An 18017-nucleotide genomic window follows, 5' to 3' on the forward strand; every position below is an offset into this window, starting at 1 on the left:
AAAAAAAAAAAAAAAAAAAAAAAAAAAAAAAAAAAAAAGAAGGGGTTTCACCATGTTGGCCAGGCTGGTCTTGATCTCTTTATCTCAAGTGATCTGCCCACCTCGACCTCTTAAGTGCTGGGATTACAGCCATGAGCCACCACACCCAGCCAGCAGCCTATAATTTTTGTTTGTTTGTTTTTTTGAGACAGAGTTTCCCTCTTATTGCCCAGGCTGGAGTGCAATGGTGCAATCTCAGCTCACCACAACCTCTGCCTCCTGGGTTCAAGCGATTCCCCTGCCTCAGCCTCCTGAGTACCTGGGATTACAGGCATGCGCCATGACACCCAGCTAATTTTGTATTTTTAGTAGATACGGGGTTTCTTTGTGTTGGTCAGGCTGGTCTCAAACTCTTGACTTCAGGCGATCCACCTGCCTTGGCCTCCCAAAGTGCTGGAATTACAGGCATGAGCCACCGTGCCCAACCTGGCCTATTAATTTTAAAAAACTTACTGTGCCTAAGCGTAATGAGAAACATATTTTTAAAAATATCTCAAACAAGTTCTAAAAGAAAGATCCAGAGTCACCATGAATTAAAAAAAAAAAAAACAATGGCCACTGCAAAATAATACTGTCTTACATAGCAATGGGGCAAACTACAGACACACACTTGGCGAATTTTCTATTTTTAGTAGAGATGAGGGTTGAGAGGGGTGAGGTGGAAGAATGGCCCCATTGCATTTTAAGATGTTAATATTCAAAATGGCCACCTTTCTTCTTCTAGTCCATTTATGTATTTTTAAAGATCTATACTGTGCCAAAGTTGTAAGTCTATTACATTTCAAATAATTTGTTTTTCCAAAATCTTGTTAACCACACATACAAAAATCATATAGGACTGAGTTGTGTAAGAAAACATTGGTCTTTGAGACCAGGTGGAAGTTCTCATTTTCCATATAAATTCTCCAGTTGAAAGCAAAAAAGTTGGTTAAGTATTATTTACTAAAAGTACTAAAAGAAATAGAGTTCACTAATCTCATAAAACATGCACTAAATTAGGGAAACCAGAGATTTTATAATAACTTTTTCCAGTCAATAGGGTTGCTCCTTTGGTTAAGGGGCGGGGAAAAAAAAAAGCTTTCATTAAATAACATGTGATACAATTAACTTTTCTAGCTTGTTACAGTAAACCATATAATTATGGTTTTGAAGGCAAAGGTAAGGGTGAATACCTGTCTCTCAGATTTCAGTCAGCTTATAATCAGCTGTAAGATCTTCTATGAATGGCTTATTTGAACTTAGAGGGTTGTGACTGATAAGAAGTATGTGCAAATTCATGTAACAAAGAGTTTTGTTATAATCAAGCCTTTTCTCTCAGAATGGGAAAAAAGCTCTAACATGAACTTGATTTGTGCTTAAATTATACCCATAAGTAAACAAAAACAAATTTAAATGGTTATTTCTCTACCCCAAATAAAAGTTTATGTATATACCTTTAGAATTTTCCTGGCCACTTTGTGTTGGTACTGGACATGTGACACAAGGAGTTAGATATGGGTCCACACAAAGTGAGCTACAAAGGTTTTTAATAATTTTTGAATTGGGACAGGGCGTCCTTCTTGTGCACTGCTGAAGTAGTTTAGCTATGCACTGAGCTGCATAGTTTTGCACTAGTGTATTCTCTTCTTTTTTAATTGTCTCCATTAATGGTTTTATGATAGGATTTAATTTCTCCGGAAGCTGCTGCAAGCTCACAACTGCACATGCAGCAAAAGTATGCACTCTCAACTGCAACACTTGCCACTCCTGGTTGGTCTCTGTAACTGTCATTTGGACCTGCTGTCGTTTACTATCTAACTGCTGAAACACTTGAGGATTTAAATCGAAAGATGATGTGGCTTCATTAAAAACAGTAGTGACCTATTAAAAAAAAAAAAGAAATTAAAAATCATTAATCATTATCAACCCCAAATAGACTGTAAGATCCTAAAGGGTAGACAGTAAGCTTTCTGTTTCAATTTTGATTTCCACAATATGTAATATTGTTTTAGTACTACGTACGCTAATGTCTAAAACTTCCCAACTAAACTTTATTTTAATCTGAATAAAATTTAACATTAGCATTATATTCTTTAAGAAAGACATTCTCTTGAGAAGAATAAAATTGCCTAACTTATAAATACATCTAACGACTTTTAGGAAAATCACATTTAATACCCAAAGAGTACTTTGGTGAAACAAGAAAGCTATAAGCAAATATCAACTAACTGTTCATTAAGGAATGCAGAAACTCACAAACTTCTTTTTGGAAAAAGTATTCTTTTCAACTCTAAAACTCATAAAAATTTGGGGTGGCTGTTTACTAAGTGGCTCAGTGTTGCTGACTGAAACATTCTCATTTTTTCTTTAACCTCCCTTCTGGTGGAAATGCCCAGGTGATGGAAGAAGAAAAAGAAACAAAACAAAACTGAACAAAATGGTGCAGTTATCCTTCATTTAATTACCAAAAACTAAGGCTACAGGACTGTTGTACCAGACTACTTTACAAGCCCCATTAAAAGACTGTTCAGTCCATCTTTTTAAACAACTTTATTCAGATATAATTTGCATATCATAAAAATTACCCATTTGAAATGTTGGGTTACAATGCTAAAAGTTAAAAAACACTGTCCTAAATCCACTATGCTTATGTCACTTTTCAATGACTGTAGACAACTGAGGAAAAGTCTCCCAGTTACCCCCCAAATTAATTCAATCATTCAACCAATATTTATTAAGTAATATTAAAAGATAAATAAGACGTAATGTCTTCATATGCTCAAAAAATGCAGATATTAATGTGGGAGAGAGAAATATAAATAAAAATTAAGAAAACGTAACATGTAACTGAGGTAAGTGCAAGTAGCTGTGGGAATACAAAGTATTGCTTAATCTTTTCTTAGAAGAAGAGATTAGTGGAGACTTGCCAGAGGAAAGTAACACTTATACTTGGGTTTTTAAAGAGTAGGCCAATCAGGGATTATAGTGACATCTTGGCAAACAGACAAAGTGAGGTAGGGAGTGGAAAACAGGGCACTGTCCATGGAACTAAAAAGTTTATCATAGCTTGAGCACAACATGAAGAAGAGGAGTATCAAGAGATGAACTCTGGAAGAGCACAGAAGGTTAGGGGTGGGGAATTCCTAGTAAGGGAAACAAACTCAGGCACAGAAGTAAGGATGAGGAGAAGTGAATGAGTGTAGTGTACTTCTGCAAGAAGAAAGCTAACTGGGTGTGTGAGTGGAGAAAGTCTGAGAAATAATGAAGAGATAAGAGATGGAGAATTTAGAAGGTGATGAAAAGAAGAAAGATAAAAATGAAAAAGCAAGGAAAAAGAAAATAATGTTCTTAAGCAGGGGAGGGATGTTCAGGTTGGCACAAAAAGACCACTGCTAGTCTAGCACAGCATGCAGGATGAAATGGACCAGAGGCTGCCTGGAGCCCTAGAGATGAGTCAGGACCTAGATATAAAGTACTAAGATCTGACTGGGCTCTGATAATTGAAACAGAGAAAAGATTAAACACATGAGACTTTCTGAAAGAAAATGCTGACAAAATTTGTGACGGGAATAAAAAGAATGTCTTTGTTTTTGTTTTTTGTTTTTTTTTTTAAAGCCAGTTTTGGTTGTGCTCAGTGTGAAGTGACAGTGAGATATTTAAGTAAAAATGACTAAAAGAATGTGAGAAAGACTGGGAGTAGATGGCACACAGTACATGGGTAGGAACTAAATCATGAGAATGGTGAAACAGACAAAGATAGAGCACAGGGAAATGCCCATAGCTGGCAGGTAACAGGAAAATAGGGATTCAATTAAAGATAGAAAAGGCAGTGGCTCCTAGCCAAGGCACCTGGAAGGAATGGAGGAAGGCAAGACTCTTCTAGAGATTCTGATATTTATGCTGGTCTTCTAGCCCCAGTCAAAACAACTGAACGAATAAAACTAATGAAGCAGAACAGTAGTTTCACTGGAGAGTAAAGAATCTGAATAAGAAAATCTTAAAGAATGGGCCATTTTCTTAAGAAAGAAAAGTTCCCAGAAACAGTAGTAGGAGAACCCAGACTATAAATAAAATTTGAGATTTAATTTCAGACAGGCAAAAGAGTAGAGAGGGGAAAAAAGGAAAACTTACAGAATAACAACAATCAGGAAAATAACTTTATAAAAGAAGAGAACCTGGGGGGAAAAGCAGCAATTTTAGCTTTCTCTCACAAGTAAGAACGAAAAATTTCAACTATATTATTTTTCAACTAGAAAGGGGGATAAGATATGAAAATTACTATTTTCACGCGGACCAACACAAACGAAGTTGCTCAATTTCTGATCCTATAACTCAAAAAAAGAAGAACTCATTTATACTACGTAACATCATGGACTTACTAAGTACAAAGCTGCTGTAATGAAGCATGGATGCTGGCATAAGGCAAGACAAATAGTTCAAACAAATGGAGCCCATAAACAGAGCCATACTTATACTTCAGTTGGTTTTTGACAAAGGAGCCAAAACAATCCAACAGGGAAATGAATAAATAATGCTGGAAAAATTAGAAATCTACAAGAGAAAACAAACCTGAACCTCTACTCCATACTATACACAAACATTAAACATAAAAACTAAATGACAATCATACACTAAAGTAATTAAAAAAAAAAAAAAAACTAAATGACAAAACTTTAAAAGAAAACGTATATGAATACCTTTGCCGCTTGGAGATTAAAAAGAAAAAAAGATTACTTAAGTCACAGAATATAATAGCCTTGAAAGAAAACAACTGATGGCTGGGCGCAATGGCTCACGCCTGTAATCCCAGCACTTTGGGAAGCTGAGGCGGGCGAATCACCTAAGGTCGGGAGTTCCAGACCAGCCTGATCAACATGGAGAAACCCTGTCACTACTGAAAATTAAAAAAACTAGCCGGGCGTGGTGGCACATGCCTGTGATCCCAGCTACTCAGGAGGCTGAGGCAGGAGAATCACTTACACCCTGAAAGTGGAGGTTGCAGTGACCCGAGATCACACCACTGCACTCCAGCCTGGGCAACAAAAGCAAGACCCTGTCTCAAAAAAAAAAAAAAAAAAAAAAAGAAAAGAAAAGAAAACAACTGATAAATTAGAATTCATCAAAATTAAAATATCTGCTCATCCAAAGACAGCATCAAGAGAATCAAAAGGCAAGCCACTCACTGCCAGAAAATATTCAGAAAGCATCTATCTGACAAAGGATTGGAATCCAGGATACATAAAGAACTCCCACAAATCAGTAACAAACAAACAACCTAATTAAAAGTAGACAAGATTTTGAAAAGATATTTCAGAAAAGAGAATATACAAATGACTAATAAAAAAGTATTCAACATATTAGTCATCAAGGAAATGCAAATTAAAACCACAATGACACCATCACACAATCACTAAAATGGATAAAAGGACTGACCACATCAAACATTGATGATGATGTGGAGTAACCAGAATTCACATACTCATGGTCGGAGGGTAAAATGATATCAATCACTTTGGGTACAGTCTGTAGTTTTTCTAAAACTAAACCTACACCTACCTTATGATTTAGCAATTCCACTCATATATATTTACCCAAGAAAAATGAAAACAGAGATGTCCACAAAGACTTGTAGAAGAAGGTTTATAGTGGCTTTGTTCATAATAGTCAAAAAGTTTTAACAGCCTAAGTGTCCATCAAAGGGAAAATGGCTTAAACTAGTTGTGGTATAATAATACAATGAAATAAAACTCAAGCAATAAAAAAGAGTAAGTTATTGATATATATAACACAGATGAGTTTCAGAAACATCATGCAAAGAAAAATCCTTACACCAAAGAGCACAGTATAAGATTCCATTTACATTACATTCTAGAAGAGGCAAAAGTAATGTGTCTTTGGGTCAGGGGGAATTAGAATAATGGTTACTTGGTGGCAGGGAGAGGCAGAGATTACTGGGAAGTGGTGATTGTAATGCTCTGTATCTTGATAGGGATTTAGGTTTCATAGGCATATGCATTTGTTAAAATTCATCAAATGATCCACCTAAGATTTGTGTGCTTTAGTACATAAATTTTGCCTCAAAACAGCAAAAAATCATAAATATTGAATTTTAGTTAATTATTTAAGCTGCTCAAGTATACTGATATCTGAAACTTAAAAATGCATTTAAAAAAACAAAACAAAACAAAAAAAACTGCCCTGGATGGATTCATGGCTGGATAGAGGGGTAGGCAGGTGAAAACACATGTGATAAAAGAAATTTGGTAAAATGTTAACTGTAAAGTCTAGCTGTTGAGTATAAGTGTTATATTATGTAATTTCATCACTTTTTCTATATGTTTGAATATTTTCATTATAGGCTGAGAGCAGGAAGAAGTACCCATGAACTTGCAGAAGCAGTTTTTTTCCTATACTCTGCAGTCTTAAGCAAAACTGAAATGACAAAATCTAATAGCTTTTTCTAATAAAGGTGCATTGATTTATCAGAATTTTTGTTTAAAAAAATCCTTCCTTACTCTTTTATTTCAAGAAAGTCTATACAATGAAATAATCTTTCTAAAGGGTAGAGATGACAGGCTACCAAGCTACACACAGACTCAACAAATTCATGTCTTTTTATGTTAAACATGTCATGACAAATTTTTAACCTAAACTTCATGTTCTATTGATAATTAAGAAAGTTGTTTCTTTACTCACCAGGTCACTAGCTTGATCTATTGTTAAAACATTGTTGTTTACTCTATTACCAACTTCAATATGTACATCAGCTAATGACGATATAAGCTGTTTACATTCATTCTGCATTCGTGTGAATGGAACGGCAATTTCATCATAATATAAATGTTCTGAAAGGATATCAAGTAAACGTGGCTGCACAGCTAAAGTAACAGCTTTACATTCCTAAAATACAATAGACAACAAATAAGGCAAGTATATAAACATTAACTTTATACATACAGAAATCTTCATCTACAGACTACCAAGTGCTAAATTCTTATTTATATTGAACTTTTACTGTTACTTTTCTGTTACTTTTCCAAACCACACAGTTAGTTGCACAGAAAAAAGGTATTACACCTGAATTATTCTAAACTTTTAACATGAATGATTACAGAACATGCATATGGAAATATTACAATTTCATTTTCTACTTAATAACTCTTCTTTAACTCCGAATTTATCCAAAATTTACATGTATGTATATCAGATTTTAAAGTATATTACCGTAAAAAACAAATCAGAAGAAAAACATCTAGCATGCACTACTTAAAAATGCTATTTAAAAACTCATTATTAGATAACAGTTGAGCCCTAAGCTTCACATGCCATACTGTAAAAGTGGATATAAAATTTAAAAGCTACTTACCTGCCCCCAAATTTAACTAACCCTTCCCACTTTCTCTGGTTGTTGCCTGCCCCAAACTGAGGGGAAATGGCCTCAGTGGTGAGCCATGAGGGGTTCTGTGGGATCTGGGTGATCAGCCTGGGCTTCACAGAGTAAGTCCATGAAGCTCTATGAGTGTCCAGAAACGGAACTGTCAACACTTGTTGCTGAGTCTGAGAGGCATAAAAAACACAGCATCACTGCCTCTCCTGCACACCAACTCCTGCCTAAAAACAGATGACCTTTGCTTCTTTCCAGAGGCAAAGCAGGTGTCAGGTGCGATGGCTCAGTTACTTTTAGATACAGCTTTGACAAACTGCTAAGAGGCAGTAACAAGTAACTCTCACAGCAAGTGCAGACAGTTAAATTTCCAGAATTCCAGTCAATGGAATATATAAAGCCAGTAAAAAGTTTCTTCGATTTACAGAAGCATGTCTTATACAAAAATCATACATCTCCCTAGAAGTTAAAGGTTAAAGAGGTGGAAGGGAATGGTTTATCTGGAAACATGAAGATTTTGTTTTAAATACAGAGATGTTATACTTTCTGTGACCAAAAATTCTGCCTTTGCTACTATCCACACAAATGGATCTCTAATACTCAAAGCCTCATCTTTTGTAGTTTTCAGTGATACCTGAGATAGAGGAATGGATGACCAATAGTTTCTGGACTACTTTCACATATACAAGATTTTTATTAAGGACATTTCTTAAAAGACTATACAGTCAAGAGAAATATTAAGTATGAGCATAACTAGTAGTCTGAGGTATGAGCAGGGGTTCTAAGACAAAGTCCAGAGTTAAAATTAAGGGCAGAGAAATAATGTGCAATGTAATTGGGTACTTTTCTATAACTTGGATTTTTATACATCAAAAATTTTCCCTTTTCTATTGTAAATTATAATGTAAATAATACTAATCCTAACAGCTAATGGAAGTTGGTTTACTTAATCTGTCTTTATTACTTCTGGGGCAAAATCTTACCTTTTGTAAAGCAGCCCATTCACAGATTACCAAAGCTACACTAATCCTCTGTAAAGCAGATTTGGAGTTCAAATGGAAGAGAAGTAACTGGCCCAGGGATTCAGCTGGTTTAATTTCTTGAGTTACTACATTTACACCTGGATCACAAATACAGCAACAAAGTGCTCCTAACAACCTAAGATGGAGAAAAAGGAAGTTACTATAGAAATTGCTTGAAGTAAAGTTTCCCCATACTTTGGGAAATTACTTCAATTTCCTATAATTACTTGAAGTAAAATATGGCTTTTTGAAGCCAGAACTTTTCCCACAGAAGATATAACTACTACCTTGTCTTCATAAGAAGATATAAATCCTATTTTAAAGCTTCAAAATAATTTCAAAAATTTACTTACTCTAATTTTTCCTTAGGCTATAATTAGTGTGGTGAAGGAAGGAAGGATTGATAGAGACATCAGAGGAATCTTCTGTTGGTTAAATAACCTTAGAAGGCCAGACTTGTAAATTTGTAACTACCTGACAATGTACACTCACTTGGCTGCCATCATTCTGGCCCGCATAACCACAAAATCCCTGGTGGCCGGGTCTTCCATGATGGTGTCGGCACCTGCAATATACTCCTGAAGTACTTCTTTACTCTGGCTTTGGCCTTGACGCATCTTACCACCTGTTTTTTCCTACAGAGGGAGCCAAAATATAATAATAATTAAAGATTAATCATTAAAACTGAATAGGCAAAACAAATATGATCTTTCAAAAATAATCCCAGTAAAATACAGTTCTTTTCACAAAATTTTAATGGATAAACATTACTATTCATTTTGGCAGGGTCCTAAAAAAATAACAGTCTCTCCTTATTTTAAATTAATTAAATCACACACAATAAGGCAATACAGATTTTTGAATATGGTTACTGTATTAATAATTAGATGCTGAACACACAAATACATTATATCCCTCTACACTTACCTTGGCTCTAGCTTTTACTTCTAGCAACATATTTAAATCAATAGGTAAATGAGAAGGCTGCATCATTAAGCAAAGCCAAGCACCCATCCATGGACAAGCAGCTGCTACCACATACTGAACTGAAGCCTTACTTAACAGTTCCATCCAAACCTGCAGAGTAAAAGGGGGACATAAAAGTGAATTTTTTCTAATAAATGATTAACACTTATCTTTAGGAATACTGAGTTTTTTAAAAAAAAGTAGGAAATAGCACAGAGATTAATTTAGAAATTCAATACAGAGGCTTATTTTGAAATATAAAACTGTTTTCTAATAGGTTTGTATACTAAAATAACCGAAAGGAAAGTTTTTTTTTAAAAAAAGAGATCACAATTCTCTTTTTTAAACAAAATATGCCCATAAAAGTAATATAAAATTGTCAACATCTCAATAAGTCACTGAAATAAATCCTTTGCATATACCATAAGACTCAATATTAATGCAGTCTTCTATTCAATGAACTTAAAAATAGCTCTTAATATTCTCTACTATCCTAGTATAAATTTAAAACAGTGTAAGTCTTGATTCATGATCTTTCTTAATAAGGATAAGGTAGGTTTCTTGATGTCTAACATTTAATGGACGAGGACTAGCCATGGAAAGATCACCACTGTTAATCCAGGGCTGTTAACAATGAGTCACTTTAGAGGCCAACAATTCTGAATTTAAAAAAAAAAAATCTTACACTGGAACCGAATTTTAAAAAAAGGGGGCTAACAATTCAAGAGTAATTTAACAGATTTTAAAGGTACAAAAGTGCCATTTCCCCCCATAAATGCTATTAAATATATCAAATGGCTACCCCTCTCGTGATTCTAACACATATGATCACTTTTTCTAAGTAGGGAAAAAAGTACAAGTTTCAGCAATAATTAGACTCTATACTACCACAAGATCCCAAAAGGTACTCGGCAGGATCTATAAGCATACTGATAAACAGCAAGAAGAGTGCTGGAGAAAAGCAAGCTTTCCCTCATTTCATTTTCTGTATTGAGACTAACAGAAAGTGCATAAAACACCTGCCTAGCAGGTTACATAATAAGAGGAAGACGCGTGGCCAATCAAAACTATTACATGCTGTAAAAAGCCTGGTTCCCTGTCTCATCTTGCAGACTGCCAGGCTTTTCAAATCTCCAAGAGATATGAATAACCAACAGAAGAGCGATTATGAAAACTTTTAAAAATCTACAAATGTTACTAGGAAAAGGAATACAAATACATTTGCTGTGTACCTTGTGAATAAGGTCCAAAATTTCCTGGCTGCTTTCCAAAACACAAAACTGAAAAATGTGTCGGAGCATATCAGGTAGTATAGGTATAAGCCAAGATGAAGAGTTCTGAAAACAAAAACACAATTAAAAGCTGTAGCATATAATTCTTGGGTGTTAGCTTACATAAAGAATTGTATGTCAAATAACAGAAGTACCACCATGAAAAGATTGCACGGTTTCATTAAAAAGGCTCAACAAGTGATAAATTTTGACAAGATTTTGATGCAACAAACACCATATTTATTTTACCAAGGGTCTGAAGAAATAACAGCATATAATCACTGGGGAGCTGGAAAAAATCTGACTATCATTAACAACATAATTTTGCCTCAAAGTTGAAATCATCCTCCATATGGAACCAATCTCTAACCAGCAACATCTCTCTGGTTATATCTGCATTACTGCTTTGTCAAGAAAATCTGGGAAATAATTAGGTTACTGCTGTTGTGCTAGATGATTAAAGTTCTATATGCTCGCCAATAATTGAAGTAATAAATTATATAACATCCAACCTAGAAACTTCTACTTGGAGTTCACTACAAAATTAAGTTAAAGGTTCTTAATCTTTTTTGGGTCAGGGACCCTTTAAAACTCTGATGAAAACTATGTACACTATGTTCTTAGAAAAACATATAATTACAAACAAGTATAAAATTTTGGTTCCAATTTCAGGGGGTTCAGGGATCTCCTAAAGCCTGGATTAAGAACCTCAATTTCAGGAATTTCTGAACAATTCAAAAGCCCACCCAAATCAAGCAACCAAATAGTGCTTAACCAAGTATTTATCGTGTGTCTAGAATTCCCAGAAAAAGAAATCCCACGCTGTCTACTGCTATTCAGATAATTATAAGCTCACTGGATAGAAATGTCCATCAGAGAAATTCTAACAACTGGTTCATAGTACCTATCAGCCCCTGCCCTCTACATGACTTTTTTTAAAGCACTAAATACAGTGTTTGAAAGAGACTGAAGATGAATTTGAAAATTTTAACTGAAATTCTAGAAATCTACAAGTTCTAGGGATAAAACGTGTTTAAATTAGAAAACTACCTATAATTTGTAGCCAATGGAAAACTAATGACAAAGGTAGGACCATGGTTTTATGTTCTCAACATGGTTTGAAACAAGTTTTAAAAAGACCACATGATTCCTCAAAGAGCTAAAAACAGAACTACCATTTGACCTAGCAGGCCCACTACTGTGTATATCCCTAAAGGAATATCATTCTATCATAAAGACACATGTGTGAGTATGCTCATCGCAACACTATTCACAATAGCAAAGATACGAAATCAACCTATATGCCTATCAACGGTAGTCTGGATAAAGAAAATGTGGTACACATACACCATGGAATACTACTCAGCCTTAAAAAAGAACAAGATCACGTTCTTTGCGGGAACATGGATGGAGCAGGAGGCCATTATCCTTAGCAAACTAACACAGGAACAGAAAAGTGTGTATTCTCACGTATAAGTAGGAGCTAAATGATAAGAACATATGGACAACAAAGAACCAAAGATACTGAAGCCTACTTGAGGGTGGGAAGGAGGAAAAGGATCAGAAAAATAATTATTGGGTATTTTTCTTTTTTTGAGACTGAGTCTTGCCCTGTCACCTAGGCTGGAGTGCAATGACGCAATCTCGGCTCACTGCAACCTCCGCTTCCTGGGTTCAAGTGATTCTCCTGCCTCAGCCTCCCGAGTAGCTGGGATTACAGGCATACACCACCACACTCGGCTAGTTTTGTATTTTTAATAGAGACAGAATTTCTCCATGTTGGTCAGGCTGGTCTCGAACTCCTGATCTCAGGTGATCCGCTCGCCTCAGCCTCCCAAAGTGCTGGGATTGCAGGTGTGAGCCACCGTGCCCAGCTAACTATTGGGGATTAAGCTTAGTACCTAGGTGATAAAATAATCTGTACAACAAACCCCTGTGACATGAGTTTACCTATGTAACAAACCGATACTTGTACCCCTGAACCAAAAATGGAAGTTTAAAAAAAAAAAAAAAAAGCCACAAATCATCAATTGGAGGAGCATTCTCACTACTTCGTTATGTCTTAACTCTATACTTTTTATTGAAAAAGAAAGGAAACTTGGGAAGAAAAAAGTTCTTTTCTCATTGGAAGGAATTAGAGACAATCTTAACAGAATTAGGAAAGCTATAATAACATAAGCAAATAATTTAGTGTTACTCTTCCATAATGTCTCTTAATTTCTGATATTCCCTGCAGCATATTTACCAACTCTCTTCCCGAACCCTTAATCCCAGCACTGTCAATCCAAGCAGTTACCTGTAGATCCCCGAAAGTCACACTCCTAGAGGAAGATTTTCCCCCTATATTTATGACCAATAAATGTGACATAAACTGTAGTTGTCTTCTCAGGCTACAAACATGGTTACTCTACTAAATTTATAATTATTAAAAACAGCTGGAGAAGGAAAGGCTACATGGGTAGAACACAGAATTTTTAGGACAGTTAAACTACTCTGTGTGATACTGTAACTGCGGATACATGACATCATGTTTGTTAAGCCAAGAGAATGTATACTACCAAGGGTAAATCGTAATGTAAATTATGGACTTTGCTTGAGAATAATGTGTCAATGTAGGTTCACTGATTGTAAAAATGTACTAGTCTGGTATGGGATACTGATGGTGGGGAGGCAGTGTTGGGGATGGGGGATGGGGTATATGGAAACTGTACTTTTCCCTTCAATTTTGCTGTGAACCTAAGCTGCTTTGAAAAATAAAGTCTAGGCAAATAAGCATATGAAATGATGGCCCACATCATATGTTGCCAGGAAAATCAAATTAAAACAATGAGATAGCACTCTATACCTGTTAGCATGGCCAAAATCCAGAACACTGACAACATCAAATGCTGGCCAGGATATGGAGCAAGAGGAACTCCCACTCGTTGCTGGTAGAAATGCAAAATGGGACAGCTACTTTGGAAGACATTTTGGAAGTTTCTCACAAAAATAAAAAATACTCTTACCATCCAGCAATTAAGCTTCTTGGTATTACTCAAAGGAGGCCAAAAAGTCCACACAAAAACCTGCACAAGTTTATAGCAGCTTTATTTATAACTGCCAAAACTTGGAAACAAGTAAGACGTCCTTCAGTAGGTCAATGGATAAACAAACTGGTATAACCAGACAATGAAATATTCTCTAAAAAGAAATGAACTATCAAGTCATGAAAAGACAGATAAATCTTAGTGAAAGAAGCCAACCTCAAAAGGCTCCATATTTTATGATTCCAACTATATGACATTTTGGAAAAGGCAAAACTATGGACATGGTATTTCCTCCTCTGATCTGCCTTTCTGAGACTCAGAATAAAGAGAGTTGATGGCAAACAGAAAAAAGACTAATGGACATTTCACTGTACCTGAAAATCAAGGTAAAACTTCTAATCATCTATACCCCCTTTCCATGTTGCCCTCCACCAAATCAATTTCCTGTCACTTACTAATTTAGTGCCATCCCACTCTCTCCTGCCTCCAGAGGTACACATACTATTCCCTCCTCTGACTCTTACCCTTCTTTTCACCTGGCTAAATTCCACTTATCCTTCAGGTTTCAGCTTAAACTTCACTTCTAACAAGGTGCCTTCCAAGTCCATTATCCATCTCACTCAGGATCCAATAGTGTCTTCCACCTCCCATATCAGATAGTTACCTCATTAGGTTATTCTCATTTAGTTCTTTGTCTTCTCCTGTCTAGTTTCCTATTTTAAGCACTATAGGAGGGCAACAACCTTGTCTCTTACTACTATCTAGAAAATTGTTCAAGTACATAGCAGGCACTTAAATAGTTGTTGAAATCCATCTTGGCCACTGGAAATGATTCGAAGTTATAAGGAATAGCTGCCAATATGCAAAATTTCCAAAAATTGCGATATTGTAATATAAGAAATTTTTTTCAGCATTTTGTCCAGGGTCTTAAAAAGAAACACATATTTGATCTTCGTCCCCAGCTCTTGGCACAGAGCTCCTAAAACCCAAAAAATTTCCTGAGTGACAGGGGTTATTCATAATAACCAAAATCTAGTTTGTGCTAATGAAGGGACTCTTGGTAGGCCCCAAGACAGCTTCAGAATGAGGGCTGGTTGCCAGAGGAACTATGTGATTAGAAGGCTAGAACTTTAGGCCTGCCTCCTCCTCCTCACCTCCAGAGCTGGAGGCACTGGAGATTAAGCTAATCACCTCACCAACGGCTAATAATTTAATCAATTATGCCTACATAACAGAGTCTCCATAAAAACCCTACATTTGTCGGTTTATGGGTTGGTGAGTGCACAAAGGTGCTCAGGGTGGCGTGCCTAAAGAAGGCATAGAAGCTCCAAGTACCTCATCCCCATACCTTGCCTTGTGCATCTCCTTCCACCTGGCTATTCCTAAACTGTATCCTTTATAATAAACTGGCAATTGTAATTACCAGTTTAACAGCCTGAGTTTTGTGAAGCATTCTAGCCAGTTATCAAACCTGAGGAGAGGGTCAGAGGAACCCAATTTACAGATGGGAAGTCAGAAGTTGGAAGGGTCAAGACTTGCAATTGGTATCTGTTGTGTGGCTGGGCCCTCTAACTTGTGGGAGCTGACACAAACTCCAGATAGACTATCGGAATTGAATTGTATGATACCGAGTTGGCGTCCAGGGAGCTGGAGAATTGGTTAGTGTGAGGAAAAAAACCGACACATTTAGTGTCAGAAAATGTTGTATTGTAAAAATAGCTCAGCAACAGATCCCTAACTGACAGACGTGGCATCTTAGGTGGGATAAGATCTTGTCATACCCTTTTGTTATGCTCCCTCTTTTATCTTCCCACAAAATAGGTACACTCAAAAAAAGGAGCAATCTGATCATTACCACAAACATCTGATTCTTGCCTGCAGACCAATTCATTTCTACCAGCATATCAAATGTTCTCTGACTGCAGGGAAAAAGATCAGGAGAGAACTTAATACTCAGTGATGAATCACACAGACTTCTTTTACTAATTTGGTCTGAAATCCTATTTTGATCCACGGCCAAAGAACAAGAAAATTTTCTTATGTGGACAGTTTATAATGCCTAGTTTTATTCATTTCTCCAACCAACATTTATTGAAGGTCAGCTAAATATTTCAACTTTGCTCTCTCTCTCCTTTTCATATTTTTATAAAATTTGGCAATACCCAATTATGCTAACATTCTCTAAGGCCAAAATCTTACTTCAGTCTATTCTTTTGGTCTTTGTTTCCTACTTGTATATGTTAAATTTTCTAATATTCTAAATTATGCTTCAGATTTCAACTCAATCTCATGTATATCTTCATGTAATAACTAAGCTTGCCCTTCAAACAAAAGTTAATATATTGGTAATCAAAATTTTGGAATGACCCACAAAGTGGCTGAGATGCAATGGAATGGAAAAGTTGACCCAGTCAGTAAACAAGGCAAAATAGGACATTCATGTCTAGGAGTTCATCTGGCAACAACAGTTACCAGTTATCCACATTAGTTAATCTAGATATTTCAGCAGTTCACTGATAGACATATACATTAATAGGTATACTCTAGCATGTACAAACATACTGGCTAAAGAGGCAATATAGTAGAAAGAACAAACAAATGGTAAATGCCTTCACTTTGATTACCAAGCTGCTAGTTTAGCAAAAAAAAAAAAAAAAAAAGTCACACCTTGATTATAAATCATTATGAAATAAAACTAGTTTGGTGTTTTGTTTTTTTTTTGAGACAGAGTCTCACTCTGTCACGGAGGCTGGAGCTAAGAACCTACTAAGAATGGGTGATTAATGCCACAGCCACGGTCAGTGGTGGTGAGGATAATAAACAACAAGGATCAGGGTAGTGACAAAGTACAAAATCTAGAAGCATCAATATTAAGTTCCACTGACAGCATCTCTTTCAGTAAAGAGATATGCTGTAGATAAAGGCTAGACAAGTGAAATTTCATGAATGACACCATTAAAAAGTTATGAAAAAGAAGCTAAAGACATAGACAAGCAACACAAAAGGATACAACACAATAAATATTAAGACTCCAACAAAAAAGGACCTCAAACATGTCAGAATAACTGGAAGAAAAATATGGAAGCAGAATGTATTTAAAAGTCTAAAAGGAGTAGACTAGAAAAGCACTTTTGTTCAAAACATTCTGTACACTTGTCTAATTTGAAATTGACATTCAATAAAATGAGATGTCTGTAAATGTACACATCAAAGATACTAGATATGAATCAAAGAGAAGTGAAGGGGTAATAGTTTTTTTTAACCACATTAGCTAATCTTCCTGACCTTTCAGCTTAGTTTATCTTTAATGCTGCTGTCTGACACCTCTCACATACTGGTCTCCTGTTATTTAACTCTCTGCAGAGGTTATTAAACTTACAATAGTCTTATAACAACCATGCTGTAAACTATTCCAAGGTAAGAAACATGTAGGATGATATGGTTTGGCTCTGTGTCCCCACCCAAATTTCATCTTGTAGCTCCCATAATTCCAACAGGTTGTTGGAGGGACCCAGTGCAAGAAAACTGAATCATGGGGTGGGTCTTTTCTGTGCTGTTCTCATGATAATAAATAATTCTTACAAGGTCTCACAATTTTAAGAACAAGAGTTTCCCTGCACAAACTCTCTCTTTGCCTGCTGTCATCCACATAAGAGGTGACTTGCTCCTCTCCTTGCCTTCCACCATGATTGTGAGGCTTCCTCAACCATGTGGGACTATAAGTCCAATTAAATCTCTTTCTTTTGTGAATTGCCCAGTCTCGGGTATATGTCTTTATCAGCAGTGTGAAAACAGACTAATACATAGGATTTCTTTTTGTTTACTTCCCAGAAAACCCGGCACAGAATTCACACTAACTTACTTAAAAAACATTGAGGGCTTATGCTTAAGAGGTGGCTCACATGCCACAAACTACACACAAAGACAATGGCATTCTGTTATAGGAAATGATAAAGGGTCATTATTAAATGATAAACAAATGAAGGCTAGTACCAAAGCCTTCATATATGAGCCAGCAAAGGCAAATTGAAAAGGCAAAAAAAGGGGCCGGGCGCGGTGGCTCAAGCCTGTAATCCCAGCACTTTGGGAGGCCGAGGCGGGTGGATCACGAGGTCCAGAGATCGAGACCATCCTGGTCAACATGGTGAAACCCCGTCTCTACTAAAACTACAAAAATTAGCTGGGCATGGTGGCGCGTGCCTGTAATCCCAGCTACTCAGGAGGCTGAGGCAGGAGAATTGCCTGAACCCGGGAGGCGGAGGTTGCGGTGAGCCGAGATCGCGCCATTGCACTCCAGCCTGGGTAACGTGAGTGAAACTCCGTCTCGGAA

General features: G+C 36.3%; 1 protein-coding gene across 4 annotated transcripts in view; it reads right to left on the reverse strand.

The window, feature by feature from the left end:
• The window catches only part of BTAF1 (B-TFIID TATA-box binding protein associated factor 1), a 99575-nt gene that overhangs the window by 35196 nt on the left and 46362 nt on the right, over positions 1 to 18017 (reverse strand). For all 4 annotated transcript variants that reach the window (XM_032245545.1, XM_032245547.1, XM_032245548.1 and 1 more), the window contains 6 exons: positions 10623 to 10727; positions 9352 to 9501; positions 8917 to 9059; positions 8386 to 8560; positions 6715 to 6918; positions 1473 to 1899 (listed from right to left, as the gene is read on the reverse strand). In XM_032245545.1, the coding sequence (XP_032101436.1) occupies positions 1473 to 1899; positions 6715 to 6918; positions 8386 to 8560; positions 8917 to 9059; positions 9352 to 9501; positions 10623 to 10727 (1204 nt within the window). The remainder of the gene's footprint in view (positions 1 to 1472; positions 1900 to 6714; positions 6919 to 8385; positions 8561 to 8916; positions 9060 to 9351; positions 9502 to 10622; positions 10728 to 18017) is intronic.

This window comes from Sapajus apella, unplaced genomic scaffold, assembly GCF_009761245.1.
Source record: "Sapajus apella isolate SASKATOON/1434 unplaced genomic scaffold, GSC_monkey_1.0 scaffold58, whole genome shotgun sequence".
Taxonomy (NCBI): domain Eukaryota; kingdom Metazoa; phylum Chordata; class Mammalia; order Primates; family Cebidae; genus Sapajus; species Sapajus apella.